Source organism: Azolla caroliniana, unplaced genomic scaffold (genome assembly GCF_043228905.1).
Source record: "Azolla caroliniana isolate FFs.n. ecotype wild unplaced genomic scaffold, voAzoCaro1.0.p SCAF_11, whole genome shotgun sequence".
In the NCBI taxonomy this organism is placed as follows: domain Eukaryota; kingdom Viridiplantae; phylum Streptophyta; class Polypodiopsida; order Salviniales; family Salviniaceae; genus Azolla; species Azolla caroliniana.
In genome coordinates, this window is record NW_028230446.1 from 3281954 (window position 1) to 3299636 (window position 17683).

At 40.9% G+C, this 17683-nt stretch overlaps 1 protein-coding gene across 2 annotated transcripts; it reads right to left on the minus strand.

Annotated features, from left to right (window-relative positions):
* Positions 1-412: 412 nt before the first annotated feature.
* Positions 413-17382, minus strand: LOC147857601 (serine carboxypeptidase-like 44). Of its 2 annotated transcripts, none has more exons than XM_087326853.1 (11): positions 17118-17382; positions 4725-4832; positions 4538-4630; positions 4364-4456; positions 3572-3657; positions 3086-3352; positions 2157-2305; positions 1704-1796; positions 1335-1452; positions 880-1050; positions 413-743 (listed from the first exon to the last, which is right to left on the minus strand). In XM_087326853.1, exons 1-10 carry the CDS (start codon positions 17359-17361, stop codon positions 883-885), a joined length of 1419 nt encoding a protein of 472 aa, XP_087182979.1. In that variant the 5' UTR covers positions 17362-17382; the 3' UTR covers positions 413-743; positions 880-882. The 2 variants fall into 2 exon arrangements, with proteins under 2 accessions (XP_087182979.1, XP_087182980.1); XM_087326854.1 differs by having other exon boundaries at positions 413-772.
* Positions 17383-17683: the final 301 nt, after the last annotated feature.

A 17683-nucleotide genomic window follows, 5' to 3' on the forward strand; every position in this document is an offset into this window, starting at 1 on the left:
TGCATCAAATAAGCACTCTAATTGGCATCCATTCCTGAAATTCTACCATTGTACTGAAGCTCTCAACATCTACTTTAACTCATTTAATATCCTGAATAACCCCTCTGGCATTGAAGCACCCAAGCCACGTTCTGCCACATGAGCTTCCCACGGTTACATCCACATAGAATTTTTTACCGCTAACATCTGTAATGTTGTGATTCCATAGAAGAAGATCACGACCCCACTCCATGGGCAACAATGGCTGTCCCCAATGTATTTCCTCCCTAAGCATCTTCCACACATCCATGATGGAGAGCATCAGACGTTCTTTAGGCGCTTAAACCTTTGGTTTAGTTTCTTGCAAGCTATTAGTGTTTTTTTTGTGTATACTGAATGTTCATATCAATTTAACAAACATTCAGGATCAATCTTTTGAAGTTAGAATGATAACAATATATGTTGATGGTTTGTCTACTTCCATACGAGTCACACAGTTCACGGAATGTCGAACATTTGTTTTAATATTAACTAAATACAACATTTGGTCATGAAATTAAAGATGTCATAATCCTACTATCGTCTTTCCAATGTTAACTTATTCACATTGAAGACTGTTGCCCCGTGACTATAGGGATATTTCCAAGATAAGTTAAAAGTTATAATTTCAATACTTAAGAATTAGGCAAGCTGTACAAGCGTGTTCATGATTTCTGATGTTTCTCCATTGGTAATCTCCATCTACATTTAAGAATCTTTTTATGCTGCAAACAGACATCAGGATCATATCAACCTATTACACACATCAAAAAAAAAAAATTGGAATTAAACAAAACATCCATCAATGATGTCTCTATTATTAGAAGAAATTGATGCAACAATTATAAAAATATTACCTACCTTTTATTCTATTACCATTTTTAGTAGAGGATAAAGGGGCATAGAAACACCTCCAATGAAGCTCTCAAAAAGTGTAAAAGCCCTCCTAGGAGACGAGAATGGAACCATATGTGCTGCTCCCCGGACAGTGGCATAGCTCAAAGGCCCATACACTTGTGTCCAACCCCCAACCTTCATGAATCATTAACGATAGTTTAAAAAGTCCATAACACATAAAATAGGAACAAAACAATCACATTTATATACATGATGCCATTGCTACTATCTCCTTACAGATCCCTCGTGTTCCAATCACATTACTTTTAAGTTATACCACCTCATCCACATTACATTAATCTAATATATTAACGTGATATTAAATTCAATCAAACAAATCAAATTCTTGAAGTTATAAGGTAGGCACGGTGACAAAGTTAACCAGAACACAAGTGAAATATTATCCTACACATACATACCTGTCCACCATCGAACCACACACTATATGGTATAGTTGTACTCAAGTTATTCATTTCAGCTAGTTGATTGATCAATCTCCTTGTCCCACTGAAGGGTATAACCGTATCTTCATCACCACTGAAGCAATCAAAATGGTCACATCCAAATATCAAGGTAGAGAACTGAAAACCCATAGAAAATGTAATATAAATAGACATAAATGTCTGCGTCTAGGTTTATGTGCACATATATATGCATGTGTATGTGTAACCATCCATGTATATATCCATCTGTATTTGTATCTGTATCTACATACCTATATGTGTATATGTATATTTGGACATATGTACATGTGTGTATGTGTAATGTTTGTTTAGGTCATTGCTAACCTATAAACAAGTATTGAAACTCCACCCTTTAAAATGTGAGATAAAACAGGCAAAATGGATTCGTCTTCAGCAGACTCATCATAGTCGAGAGAGCTGTAAACAACAATAAGAGGATAATTAGCTTATGGTTGCAAACAGAACATATCTAAGAAACACATTGGGAAATCTCACACATCTTTTCTTTATCATAATGGGCTTTACCTAGTAGTCAGCTATTAGGCTACAAATATAAGATCATGGGTCAAAATTTCGCTCACGCATTTTTGTTACACTATAGCACTTCTTCTAAACTAGATCCCACATTGGTGTACTAAACTAACGACTTCGTGGTCTTCAAGCAGTTGACCTAGTAATATCAACAATGGCCGATTGGACTCTCTCTCTAGAAATTGGAGAGATAGATGTTATGTATAGAGGCATAGCAAAACTATATGAATGCACATAGAAACATACCCATCATTGCAGTAATTCCACCGATATGGCAGACCAGTAACATTTGCATGAAAGGCCTTTTGAACAGTTGGAAGGTTCATGTATGCTAGAAGCTCATCATCAATACACACATCAAGGGATTCAGTTGTGGAATGCAACACCTTCGCCTTCTGTCAAGAGGAAGCATATTCATGACCAGTTTAGTTTCAAAATTCAATAAAAGATACAACCCATCATTAACTTGTTTGCTATTTATTTCTCACCCACTCCCAGACACTTCAGAATGCACGTCTTCACAATATCAAAGAATATTCTTGGAGTACAAAATGTGTATTTGTATGTGACACACAAAAGTATGAAAACAAGATTCCACAAATAAAGCTCAAATGGAAGATAAACGATGAATAATTGCAATAACAAGAGCAAACAAAACCAATACAAACCTACATATTGTGTATTTGTATGTGACACACAAAAGTACAAAAACAAAATCATAAAAACATAGCTCAAAGGAGAAAAAGACAAAAGAAGAATAATTGCAATAACAAGAGTGAGTAAAACTAATACAAACCTACATTTGTAGGAGAATTTATATATATTCAAATGGGCAAACCAGAGTGTGAAGATATATACATGCTTGCGAAGATATATGCATGCATGCAACCATCCACAGGTACATACATATACATAAATACAGACAGACAGACCTAGACTAAGGCATGCAGACATTACATAAGTGCTATGTACATGGTCAAATACATGTACGAAAATGTATATACATAGCAGAGAGAAGGGTAATAATCTCAAGAACATTCGCTGGAAAATAATTGCTATCTTGCAAACCTTCGATAATAATAATTCCAAAATTTTTACTGATCTAATCCACACATTCATATAAGCACAATAGAAAAGACAAGAGAGAGAGAGGGGTGATAAGCCTGAGAGCTTACTCTGGACCATTTTAGCCTCTTTTCTTGTTGTGTGAGTGGGGAAAGGCATACGTCGACTAGAACATTATATGGATCAATGAAATTACTCAATTCTCGATTGGCTTCTACAATGGCTATAGAGCACTCTTTGTTAGGAACAGCCACAACAGAAAAATTACAGCTGGACATTACATTTCTGTAAGTACTATCAGAGATAACTCCATGTGTCCATTCAAAGAAGATTTCCTCTGGAAAGTCTACCAGTCCATCTAACAGAGGGTTGCCAATCTGAAAAGCAAAAATCATGAGAAAAGCAAACATTATGAATACAAAATGTTCATGGAACGAAATATAAGCACTTCAGCACAAAAGGTCTTTAAAACAGCGTTAGAAAATCAACAAAAAATTATAGGAGAAAATGAAAATATCATGATTTCAAAAGTTCATATAATACATTAGAGTATTAGAGCATAGAAGAGCTATTAAAAATGAGAAGGCAAAGCTCACCCCCACACCAATTAAATTGATTACAGAGGTCCCAAATTCAGCCATGTAATCAACTACATGTGCTGCCAACTGGGGTGCATAATGTCCTGAAAATATTCCATGGAATATCCAGGCATCATAATATGACACAATAAAAAAGCCGATTCCTATATTTTAATATAATTATATTGAAAATTTTAACTTTATTAAAACATTAGCTTACAAATGTTTTCATGTTTAAATCATTATTTCCTTTGAGTTTGCTCTAAAGCTACTTAATTTCTGAACGTTTTGATTTTCACAAGTGCGATGGACATCATAATGACACATATAAGAGACAAGTCCTATATATTTATAGACTCATATTGAAATTTTGAATTCTAATGAAAACATTTTCTCACTAACATTTCTATGTTTTCATCATTTTAGCATGTTCATATTAAAGCTACTTAAATTTTAGACTACGATTTTCATTAGTGCTGAGGATTTTCACTGCAATGGCACCATAAAATTTTCTCTAATGTGACCAAAAGTGAAACGGTTTGCTCCTACATGAGATCCTGGTCACCCTTTGTGGCAGCCGAGAGCAGGAACAGGAGCTGAATTCTCAACCCACAGCTTAGAGGGCAAGGGCTAGAAACTTTAAGTAAAAACTAAAACTTACAATTAAGTACATTTTTATGCTATGTGAAACTACAATCAACCAAAACACTTATTTTATAAATCAACTAAATCTTAATGGAGAGAGTAAAAGTGGGGCAACTACTCCCTCTTTCCCCTTCCTAGAAAACCAAAGTGAAATTCCAAGATTACCAGCATAGCTTTCCCCCGTAATGTAGAAGTCTCTGCCCTTATACTCCGGAAATGCATCAAACCAGTTTTGTAGGAATATAAAATTGTCTTTGGCTACCAAAATAATTCAAAACAAAATTCAGTAAATATGTGTTGCACATTTGTAATTGATTAAATGCAAAATATCAAATCTACCAGTAGATACATCGTTGGCAACAAGATCTGCTGATGTATTTGAGTATGACCATCCCACTCCAGCCGGTGAATCAAGATATAGTATATTTGAGACTACAAACCCAATTGTAACAGATTCAGCACTTCGAGTAGTAAGTTATTACTAGTAAGGAAACATAACCTAGAATATTGAGGATATAGAAGAAACCTTTGTTCCATGAGAAAGTGTTCTCTATCAGCGTGCCAGTTTCTAAGGTTACACGGAATGGACCATTCTCTGTAAATGCTCCATTCCCAATAGAAGAGCACCCAGGACCTATTTGAAAATCAAAACCAACAAGGAGTTGAAGAGTTCTATAAAAGGAAAATCACCATTGAAGAATGATTCAGTTCCATTCAGTGATAGGCATACAATGAGATCTCCAACAATCGCTCAATATTATGTGCTGATAAATGAATCTCCAGAAGAAAATCATAGGAGGCATTAAGTGCAGAAATGTTAGAGATCTATCCCTCTGCTCCTAGGATATGGGACAACAAGAAGCATAGCTCTCCATCAAATTTCTTCAACCACAATTTTACACAATGGTATTGTAAACGATTACTTGTGGAAGCATTAGAAAACAGAGAAAGTAGAGAATACACAGAGTACACGGGAGAGACAGAGAGAGCAGAACGTAAAAGCTATATTCAAAACAATATAATCACTCTGTCACCTACAACTATGCTCAGTAGCACTATTTATACAAGTCCTCATGGGACTGACAAAAGTACCATGTACTTCAATGCTCACACGAGCTTTTGCCACTTACTACGAGACTATATTTGCCTAGTAGTCTAAACTAATACTAGGCTTCCGGTTACCGATTGGATCCGGCTAGCCGGCTCCCCAACTCACCGGCTCTGTTGCTTGCCGGCTCGGTTGCTCACGGCTTACCGATCTTCTCGCTTGCCAACTAAAGCCTATTCAGCCGATCCGGCTCTAGTTGAGCTTGCCGCTCAACACTCCCCCTCAAGCTCAACTTGAGGTTGGATCCTAGTGTCAGTCTCTGTGGCAGTCGGTTCTTCCAACCGACTTCTCTTGGCGTCGCTCCGCCTTGCTCGCGCTCCTCGTCCGGTCCGGTTCTGTTTGCCACGACCCCTCTTGTTCTGCGCGCCTCGACCTTCTCGGTCGGTATGTCTGCTCAGTAAGCCCCTCTCAGTTCCTTCGCTGCTATGACTCCGGCGCTTATCGATCCGTCGGTTCCTTCGCGATGGCATCGACTTCCGCTGCATCCGTGTCTGCTTGGCCTTGAATTGATCCGGTTCTTCCGAATCTGTCTTTTGAACCGAATTGACTGTCTCCGATTCGTTCCAGCTCTTGTCCGAATCGGTTGCTCCCGATTTGTCTTCTGGTTCCAAGCCCTTCACCACATCGGACCATGTCCGGGTCTTGGCCTTCTTCCTTCGGTCAGCTCTGTCCTTCTTGACTCTGCCGCCTTCTGTTCTTCCCTCACTGGCGCAATCGGCAATCTCTTTGCCTTTGCCCGTTCTGGTGTCTTTGCCCGTTCTCACCCTCAAGTGTGGCACGTCGAGATGCTGAACACCAAGCATTTCGGTGAAGTGCTGCAACTTGTCCAATCCGAGTGGTTTGGTGAAGATGTCGGCAACTTGCCGATCCGTGTGAACATACCGAAGTTCAACCTCACCACTCAGGACACGCTCACGCACAAAGTGATAGTGCACTTCTATGTGTTTTGTGCGAGCATGGAATACGGGGTTCTTGGCAAGTTGTATGCTGCTTATGTTGTCGCAGTAGACCAGAATCGGGGTCGGTACCTCGATCCGTAGGTCTTGCAGCAGTCGCCGAAGCCAAATGGCTTCACAGATGGCAATGGTAGTGCCCCGATACTCAGCCTCAGTGCTCGACAGAGCAACTGTTGGCTGCTTTTTGCTGCTCCACGCAACAGCCGCGCTACCTAGGGAAAACATGTAACCGGAGGTTGATCGGCGATCTGATGCATCGCCGGCCCAGTCGGCATCTATGTAACCGACCAGCTCTTCGGGTATACCGCGCCGGTATAACAATCCCCGGTCCTTCGTGCCGCTTACATATCACAGTATCCGCTGCGCGCACTGAAGGTGCTCCACGGTCGGCTTTTGCATGAACTCACTTATCATTCCGACCGGATAGCTAATGTCGGGTCGCGTGATAGTCAAGTAAATAAGGCTTCCGACAATTTGTCGGAACCGTTGCTCGTTGCAGGCCGGTCCAGAGTTGGGACAAAGCTTCTGGTTCCGGTCCAAGGGTGTGGAGACAGGTCGGCATTCTGTCATGCCGAACTTGTACAGCATATTCAAGACGTAATGTCGTTGTGAGAGCAATATGCCGTCCGGGGTTCGGATCACCTCGATCCTTAGAAAATAATGAAGGTCCCCCAGATCCTTCATCTCGAATGCGTCCGACAACTGGGACTTGACGCGATTGATTTCTGGAACATCCAGTCCGGTGATGACTAGATCATCAACATATAGCAGTATACATACCGGACCGGTTGAGCCTTGCCGGATGAACAATGAAGAGTCTGATTTGGAGGCCACAAACCCCATCTTACGCAACCGGTGCGTGATCTTCGCATTCCAAGCTCAAGGGGCTTGTTTCAGGCTGTACAACGACTTCTTCAGCCGGCATACCGCCGACTTGTTCATCTCCGATTGAAAACCGGGAGGCTGAGTCATAAAGATTTCTTCTTCAAGATCACCTTGAAGAAATGCATTCTTCACATCCATCTGATGAAGATGCCACCGCCTTGCCGCAGCAACCGCCAGCACCACTTGAACCGTCGTCATCTTCGCTACAGGAGCGAAGGTCTCGTCGTAGTCGATTCCGTGGGTCTGCGCATATCCCTTCGCCACTAACCGGGCCTTGTACCGGTTAACTGAACCGTTGGCGTTGTACTTTACTTTGTACACCCACTTGCATCCGATCGGTTTAGAGTGACGAGGAGGGTCAACCAGGTCCCATGTCTCGTTGGCAGCGAGTGCTTGTATTTCTTTGTTCATAGTGGCACGCCAATTTGCGTCCTTTGCCGCTTCTGCGTAGCTCCCTGGCTCATGCACTTCCGCCACCTTAGTCATGTACGCGTAGTGATGCGCCATGTACTCATTGTACCCGTACCGTTTGACGGGATCCTTCTGGCGGGTAGACCGGCGTAACTCACCGTTACCTGATTTGAGGCCCTTCTTGGCCGGATTGGTCTTCGTTGCCGAAGATCCGCCATTCTGCTTGCCGGAGTCGGACGCACACCGATCCGACTCATCGTTTCCGGTTTCGAATTCCGGCATCTTCTTCTTCCCCTTCTCTTTGCGCGTGAACCGTCTCCTCAGTTCCTTGCGCGGGGAGTGCACGGCAGAGTCTCCACTACTCGCCAGTTCCTCATTGGACTGGTCAGATTGACTCAGTCTCTCGTTCGGCCCACTCAACCGAAACAATTCCGGACTCTCATCCTGAGTCTACGCTTCATCATCATCTACCTGGGCCGGTTTAGGCGCACTAGCCTCATCCTCCGGCATCGGGTTGGATTCGGAAGTCGGAGCCGGTAAGGAGTACCACGATGCCGATTCATCGAACTCGACATCTCGACTAACTCGGACCTGCTTTGTCCGGGGGTTATAACAGTTATAACCCTTTTGCTCTTGAGCATAGCCAACTAGGATGCAGTTTTCCGATTTTGCATCCAGCTTCCTCCGCTTCTCATCCGGTATATGCACATATGCAATGCTACCGAAGATCTTAAGGTGTCTCAAATTCGGCTTCCGCTCGAAATACAGCTCGCGAGCTGACACCTTGTCACCGATCCGGTTCTGGATGTAGATAGCCGTTTGGACTGCCTCACCCAGTAGAATTTGGGCATGCTCTTCTCCTCCAGCATTGCCCTTGCTGCATCAATAAGCGACCGGTTCTTCCTCTCGGCAACACCGTTCTGTTGCGGTGTGTATCTGCAGCTGAACTCTCGCCGAATTCCCGTTTGTTGTAGATAACTGTTGAATTGGCCGGAAAAGTATTCTTTCCCGCCATCCAACCGCAGGCATTTGATCTTCCTCTCCGATTCCCGTTCCACCATGCTTTGGAGACTCCGGAAACACTCAAAGACTTCACTCTTCCGCTCAATGAGGTAGATCCATGTGTGCCGCGTATAGTCGTCGATGAAGGAGCCGAAATATTGACTCCCGCCAAGACTAACATTCTGTGCCGGTCCCCACACATCCGAATGGATTAGGTCGAGCTTGTTACGGCTCCGGTTACGTTCGGTAGGGAATGGAAGCCGGTGTTGCTTCCCGAGTTGGCAGGCTCCACATACTTGGGCCTTCCGGCCACTAAACTTCGGCAAACCGAAAACAACTTGTTTCGTTTGCAGGTTGATGTCCAGTAATTGACGTGGCCTATCCGCTTGTGCCACAGGTCGATGTCCGATTCGACCTTCTGTCCTTTTGCAAACAGAGCAGTGCCAATGTCATTGGTGTCGAGGATAAACATCCTCCCGTCTCTGCGCCCTTGCGCAATAATCTGGCCCTCTTCCTCGATGAAGCACCCAAGGTGCGTAAACCACACCTGCATCCCCTGGTCGACGATCTATCCGACCAACACCAGGTTCTTCGTGATTGTCGGAACGTGTAATATGTTCATCAGCTTCCCCTTCTGTCCGACGTGGCTCAAAGGGACTTCTCCGACGTGCACGATTGGGTGAGGAGTGTCGTCTCCGGTTTCGACTACTCCTGGTTGATTCGGTTTCTCCAAAAAGGAGAACCACTCTTTGTGGCTCGTCATGTGGATCGACGCACCAGAATCAACATACCACACTTCCTCCAATTTGGAAGTGGTCTTCTTCATCGAGTTCGCCTCGTGCTTCATCACCAAGGCTGGCCCGTTACCGTTCTTGGATCCTCCCGATCCCTTTGCGTAGTGCGAGCTTTGCCGGCCTTGCCGGATCCGGATTTGTCCGAATCGGCACGCTTTCTCCAGCACTCGCTTTCTCTGTGGCCCTTCTTGCCACACTACCAGCATTCCGTTGCAGATTTGTCTTGCCGGCCTCCGGCACCACCATGACTCCCCCTGCCCGTGGAAGTCCCAGAACTGCTGTCGGCACGTTCTTTGTGCCTTCGTTCTTGCTCTTGCCGGCCGCCTCCATTGCGTGCCGACCCGCCTCGTCCACCACGCCCATGGGACTGATCCGCCTCCATGTACAACATCCGACTGTCAATGGGTGCGCTAGTTGACACACCGGCGTGGTTCTCCTCTACAAGGAGCATCGATTGTAAGTCGAAAAATGACAGCGTATTCTCCCTTGTACACACCGCCGTTCGGAACGCTCTGAACTTAGACGTCAAGCCCCCAAGCCAGACCTGTACCATCTCGTCTTCCTCTACGGTAACATTGATAGAGGCAAGCGAGTCACAGATCTCTTTGATCCGGGCCGTGTAATCCGCCACCAACATGTCCTTCTGTCGGACATTGCTCAACTCCTGTCAGAGTTGCAGCTTCCGGGTTGTAGTGCTCGCGACGAAAACCTTCTTCAGGTTCCCCCAAGCCTCCTTCGGCGTATTGGTGTCTCGGCTGTGGCTCAGCGTATTCTCCCTTGTACACACCGCCGTTCGGAACGCTCTGAACTTAGACGTCAGGCCCCCAAGCCAGACCTGTACCATCTCGTCTTCCTCTATGGTAACATTGATAGAGGCAAGCGAGTCACAGATCTCTTTGATCCGGGCCGTGTAATCCGCCACCAACATGTCCTTCTGTCGGACATTGCTCAACTCCTGTCGGAGTTGCAGCTTCCGGGTTGTAGTGCTCGCGACGAAAACCTTCTTCAGGTTCCCCCAAGCCTCCTTCGGCGTATTGGTGTCTCGGCTGTGGCTCAGGAACTGGTCTCCGACACTGGACGCGAAGCAGTATATCACTCTGCTTGCCAATTGTTCCCACACTGGGAAGTCCTTATGTGCCGCATCAGGTGCTATTTCGTTGGCTCCTTCGACGAAACTTCAATAGCCATGCCCAAGCAGGTACTGGTGCATCTTATACGACCAAGATGCATAGTTGGATCTGTCGAGTTTCTCCACAGGGAGCGAGCTAGCCATCCCTCTATCCATCACTTCTCTGTCTACTGTTCTTACGACTTGTTAGGGTTTGCTTTCAAGCGTTTGTCGGCTGAAGAGGTTCTCAAACCTTGCGCTCTAATACCATGTAAACGATTACTTGCGAAAGCGTTAGAAAACAGAGAAAGTAGAGAATACACAAAGTACACGGGAGAGACAGAGAGAGCAGAACGTAAAAGCTATATTCAAAACAATATAATCACTTTGTCACCTACAACTGTGCTCAGTAGCACTATTTATACAAGTCCTCATGGGACTGACAAAAGTACTGCGTACTTCAATGCTCACACGAGCTTCTGACACTTACTACGAGACTATAATTGCCTAGTAGTCTAAACTAATACTAGGCTTTCGGTTACCGATTGGATCCAACTAACCGGCTCCCCAGCTCACCGGCTCTGTTGCTTGCCAGCTCGGTTGCTCACAGCTTACCGATCTGTCTCACTTGCCGGCTCAGGCCTATTCAGCCGATCCGGCTCCAGTTGAGCTTGCCGCTCAACAGGTATTCAAAGCATTCCACATACTAATACATTGAAAAAGATAGTGAAAGATACAACATATCAGGCCCCATTGATCCATGTTCAAGAAATCAAACTGGAAGACATTGTCAACAAAGGAAAATTTATCGAAACAAAAACTTGTACATAAAAATGAGATCAATGCACACAAAAAATGTATCAGTTTTGAAAAATGATCATATCCTCTATGCTCATAAGAGTTGAAAAAAAGATGTATTCTCTTAAATCCTTCTGGATTACTTTTCTGAGAACGTCTCATCTAAGTTCTACAGTCACAAAAGCTTCTCTTTGGTGTTGGAGACGCCATAAGTTGAAAGCAATATATTGATATCTATTGAGCTCTTTTTGATGCTACCTTGTGGAAAATGTGGAAGTCCTTATTTTTTAAGATGTAGAGGTTCAGGAAGAAAACGTCAGTTAGAGACTTCCATGTGAATTTGATGTACTTTTTTAGCCCTGAGGCATAGGAGTCTAGGAAAAGCGTAAGGACTTTCCTTTATCCAAGCCAAAAAAAGGGGGCATTGTTGATGTATTGTTCATCTATGGAGAAATAACCTTGTATCATGCATTTTTGGGCAATACGATCTTCCAGGGTGGAGATGCTTGGGATTCCACATCAAAGGTCGGAGTGCGGAAATACCATCATTGGTGAAGTTTTGTTGCAAAACAATGGTAGACTTGTATAAGGTGATGTGTTTTAGAGGGGTCCTAAAGTTAAGAGCTTCTTTTCATTGTAGTTCAAGGAATGAGAGGAGAGATTGTGAATTGCCATGTTGGTAACACCACATTCTAATTCTTTAATGGTTTTCCTTGAGAGTAAAAGAGCATATTCTTTGGGGTCAAATCTTTTCCTTTTCGCTTCACGGAATTGTTATTCTGGAAATGTTGGTTCGGTCATGAAGTTGAAGAATAGGCAGTTAAGGGGTAGGCATCAATTTCCCTCCATCCTTCATTTGCTATGAACCATGCTCATTTTTGGACTAGTCCTTGGATTGTTGCAGTCATAGATTGACACATGCGTGATATTCGCCATTTGTGATATTGAGGATATTTGAGAATAGGAAATGGCCCCAAGAATATTATAAAACTGTTCGTTTTGAAAAATAAATTTACATAATAAAATATAATTAATTCACTAAAAAAAGAGCAATCACTCATTAATAGAAATATGAAAGGTCTTCAAAATCACACCAACATAAGTAAAGTTTTAATTAAAGAGTTTATGAACCATTATATTCTAATTTCTAACTTCTAACTTCTAAGTAACGCTTCTAAATTTAAGAGTCTATGCATTATCATATTCATCATCCATATCTTCAAGCTCATGAATAATATCCTCATGAACTTCATTTTCATCAATAGCTTGGTTTTGCATTCTCAAAAGCCTCTCATCATCTTCTTCTTTGTTGATCATATCTAATGTTACTTCAATTAGGCATAATCCCCTTTCCTCTATTCTTCTAATGAGACAATGATTTATATGTATATAAAATAATTTCTCAACATGAGCATGAGTCAATCTATGTCTTCTTTTTGTATGTATCAATGAGAATGTACTCCAATTTCTTTCACAAGAAGATGCACATGAACCTTGAGAAAGCACAGGAATTGCAAGTCTTTTTAAGTTTGGGGTGCATGCTCCAAATGTTTTCCACCACTTAATTGCATTATGCATTCTAGTTAGATCTTTTGCCATAGGAACGTGAAATGTACTTTTTTGAGTTCTATATCTATAAGCATAGAATTCATCCAATAAAACACCACATGGAGATGTACATCACCATTAGTATAACGCATAATAGTTTCCATCCAACTTGTATTGACCTTGTCATCAATATTTTGAATTTTCTCTCTCCAACTTGGTTGCAAAATAAAGCCAGTTGCATGCAATGGTGACTGTAGCATTGTCCATCTTTGCATCCATATTCCTCTAATTTCATCAAGCATTATATGATCTACATCTTCAATGTGGTTTATTTCTTCTATCATACAATGAGTACATTCATAATTTAAACCCATGGTTGCACCTTCTCTATCCGCCAATCTAAGAACTTTTAGGATTGGCTTGCATATCTTTACTATCTTCTTTATATTTGCCCAAAAAGAAACATCAAGTATAATTGAAACTATTTCTTCTCCTTGTGTTTCTGATCCTTTTCATTGGATCTACATCTTCAATGTGGTTTATTTCTTCTATCATACAATGAGTACATTCATAATTTAAACCCATGGTTGCACCTTCTCTATCCGCCAATCTAAGAACTTTTAGGATTGGCTTGCATATCTTTACTATCTTCTTTATATTTGCCCAAAAAGAAACATCAAGTATAATTGAAACTATTTCTTCTCCTTGTGTTTCTGATCCTTTTCATTGACACAATTGTTCACTAACCACCATTCTTCTTAATCCACCTTTGACTCTATCATCCAATAAGTTTAAAAACATGGTAAAACCATAGGCAAACCTAGTAGTGGAAGGCTTTAAACAAATCTCTCTCACTAAACTTATGAAACATGGCCAAAGAATATTGTTTTCGTGTTACAAACACGAATATCTTTGTAGCTAATTTCAAAACATCATGAACCCAAGCACATTTTCCAATATCTTCAAACAACAAATCACGGCAATGACATGTGCATCTAGTAACTCTCTCTATCATCCTCCCAACTGCCACACAATTTGTTGCATTGTCCATACAAACTTGCACAACATTTGATGGGCCAATATCAAGAATAACATCCTTTAAAATCTTAAAGATATACTCTCTTGATTTACATTCTCCACTAGTGTCAACTGATTTCAGAAACACGGTGCCATATGCAGAAGTAGCCATGACATTAATTATAGGTCTATTCTTGGTATCTGACCAACCATCACTGACAGTAGTACATCCAACAGTTTCCCATTTTTCTCTAATTTGCATAATCTCATTTTCAACATATTTCACCTCTTCATTCAAGTGCCTTCTAAATAATTGATTAGGAGATGGTGGCTTATAAGAAGGCCCAGCAAGTGCTACGGCTTCTATTAGGTCATGAAAATATGCACTTCCCAATTTTACATCCGGTCTACAAAAAAAGACCCGATAGCTTCATCTGCATTTTTATCAAGTTGCTTTTGCCGTGACACTTTTAAGGATTCAGCATTGTCTACTTTCATCTTTTTACTTGTTGATGCATTAACAAAAGATGATGATGTTGTTAATTTGTGGTGGATCACAAGCGATGAAACATTACACAACCCATGGAGGTTTTACATAGTAATCAATATTATACCATCTATGCAAGTCTTTTTAGCTCTTTAGTTCCTAAGGGTTTCTGGGGTCAATCCTAACTACCAACACAGCAAAGATTAATATATATTTGTCACTAGTATTGTCCCAATCTCCGCTCTTAGAGTGGTCCAGGAAAACATTCCCATTAATGATTATCTCACCGAGATATAACAATATTTGATCATCACAAGTAAATGACGGGACATACCAACTCAATGACATCCAATGTGGGAAGGATAATGGCTTTTCTACACAATCATAATGATAATGTCGAAATTCAGAACGAACATCAGAAAGGACTAAATAGAGAAAACTACATTTGCATGCTTTGCCATAATCACGAGATTGGAGATGAGAACCATCTAGCATTCTAGTAGATGCCCACCAAGTTTACGGCATGTTTACAAATGAATTTTAACCTTTTGGACCCAAAATGTTCATTAACCCTAAATAAAATCTAATTATGATTTTTTCTATTATTTGGACAAGATCTGCTATTTCCCAAAAGCAACATGAACAATTATGGCATGAAGAAATCATTGAAGATTGGATAAAGAAGAAATCATTGAGATGAGAAGAGAGACTTACTGAATTTCAGCCAAACCCTAATTTTCAGGGAACAAGATGCAGGAGGAGGCGAGTATGTAGGCGAGTATGTAGGACTAGTCCAAAACTCGGCATGGTCCAAAGAAAACAGCAGAGAATGAAGGGACATTGATGCCCAACCCCTTAACAAATCACCTTCTACAAGGCTTACCATAGTTTTGCAAGACAGCTTCAACTATGATAGTATTTTTGAAATTGGAATGAACCTTCCCTCCTTTTCAAATCCCTAATCCATAGTGGAATCCCCCTAAGGTTCACATCCCCCTCAAAAGAATCATCAAAATCAGTGAGCTCTTGCTTCTAGAAACCTTAGAAGCCACTTCTATGACGCCTCAAAGCCTAAAGGGTAAAACATTTGGAGTTAAATAATTTATTCTCTATTATGAATGACAACAGCACAAGGAACTTCAACACCTTCCTTCCCAAATGTTATATTGGTGAAACGCATGAAATGTAAATTCATACCTATTTGCATAAAAACTTTGGCCTAGTAATATTCATTCCTAAAACCCTTATTATTATCTTTGAAACTTAACATTATGGACGTATGTGACCCTCTAAATGGCTACGGTTATCATAAGAGTTTTCTTTAGTCAACTTAAACATTCAGTTATTTAACCAATGGCCCCAATCTATTATTAGTAGCCGTCAGGCTAACCCCACTATTGTTGGTTCCACAGCTACCTCTATCTACTTACATGCACAATTCCAACCAAATTTTAAAACTACATAACTGTCGGGTAGTTGAGCCCTTAGAAAAGGAGATACAACTAATTCTTGTAGCACAAAAAATTGGTGCTTCCACTGAGCTCTCTTGCATATCGCATCTAGTTTGGAATTTGAACAACATGATTTCGCTAATACAACTTTGATGTATATACATTTTGTCTCTACTTCTATTTTCTTCTTATCATTTAAGACTCGTGTCATAAAGTTTTTATTGTTGGACTCATCATCCTTTGCATGTAGGAGTTTATTCTCTCTTTTCGATCATAAGCTTCCATCCTTTGTAAAACATTGTTCCAACTCTCTTAGTGACCATCACTCAAATTTACTCGCCATTTCTTTCCTTTATATTTTCTTTCTCCAACTTCATTAGTGCATGTCAAATACAAAGCATTAAATCCTAAAACTTGCAAATTCAGGATAGATACACATTCTTCAAAACTGAACGTGAAAGATATGAGAACATATCATTCCCTCATTGAGCCATTTTCAAGGTATCGACGGACAATAAATATTTTAGAAAGAAAAACTTCAATAAACAAAAAACCTCGCCATCTTCTAAGAGATTACACAGAGGGAATTCTTGAAAAACAAAAAAATCCATCAGAGAGAAAACCTTGTCATCTTTGATCGATATAATCAAAATATGAAATTAAAAAGCAATTTCGGTAACAAACAAATATCGAAAACTTTGATGGGCATAATCAAAATAATAACTCTTAAAAAATGGTTGTAAATGAGATGGTAACACATTATACATCCACTGAGCCACATTCGTAAGATCACAGTAGAAGAACTAAAAACTTTTAATCGTACACATTTGAAGTTTAGAAAAGCTAGAAACTTCACAGAATCAGAACCTACAAATACATCCCAAATATACATGTAAAGCAGATAAAATGCCATACCTCGATTAAGTGGAAGTTATTTAAAACAAAAACTCAACGAAGCAATGGACTATAAGAATACATCCAAAAAGGATATGAACGAAACGGTAACATACCATAACATATCTTCATTGAGCCATCTTTGAGCAATGAAAATGGAGTAAAAAAAGGAAAACAAACTTCATCAAAGCAAAAACTTCATCCTCGTTGAAGAGATCAAACAATCCCCATAAAACAATTAAAACCTAGTTGAGTCATTTTCAGGAGATCAAAGAGAAATGAATGGAAAAGCATACTATTGTCATATTTAAAGACCGTCAATCAACAGCAGACACGAAAATGGTGGAATATTATCAAATTTGAGATATTTAATCAGAAGAGAATCCTAGCAGACGACCAAACCAACTTCCTCATCAAAAATCAATTAGAAATAATAATAAAAACATTAACCAAAGCATACCTCCATTGAGCCAGAGGGTGAGAGGTTTGGAGGAAGGATCTTCTTGGGCTTCTACAAAGTAGTAGAAGAAGCTACGACCAGCAGAAGCATTAATGGTGATATAACCTGAGTATTGGGCGAAAGAGACGGTGGGTTGTCCAGGAAGGGAAGTGATGAGATCTCCATGAGGGGCACAAGAAACCAGTGAACAGGTAAGGACCCACAAATTTGCCGCAGAAAAAAAGACCGCTGCCCAAGCCCTCATTCTCTCCCTTTGCTTAATTAATCACTCTGCTTAAGTCAATCAGAATCTTGTTAATCAAATGCTTCAGATTTGAAGGCAAAGCATATTATTCCTACCACAAAGTGCTCAAACTTTTTTGATTATATACATATACATATATCATATATATGTATATGTATATATTGTGGTGTGCATAAATTCCTCCTCTGTGCCACACATTTAGCACACCCGTTTTAGGATGCACGTACCTAAGCCGAACCCACCCTTTTAGCACACCCTTTTTAGCTAAGCCAACCCAAATGGGTTCCGTTGTATCAACTATAAATTGATTAAGAAGTAAGAA

Coding starts and splice junctions, on each gene's coding strand:
- LOC147857601 (XM_087326853.1), bottom strand. CDS start 17,361: ATGAGGGCTTGGGCAGCGGTCTTTTTTTCTGCGGCAAATTTGTGGGTC. Junction 4,833..17,117: donor CACCCTCTGGCTCAATGGAG/GTATGCTTTGGT, acceptor ATTTTCAAATAG/GTCCTGGGTGCTCTTCTATT. Junction 4,631..4,724: donor CACTTTCTCATGGAACAAAG/GTTTCTTCTATA, acceptor TTGGGTTTGTAG/TCTCAAATATACTATATCTT.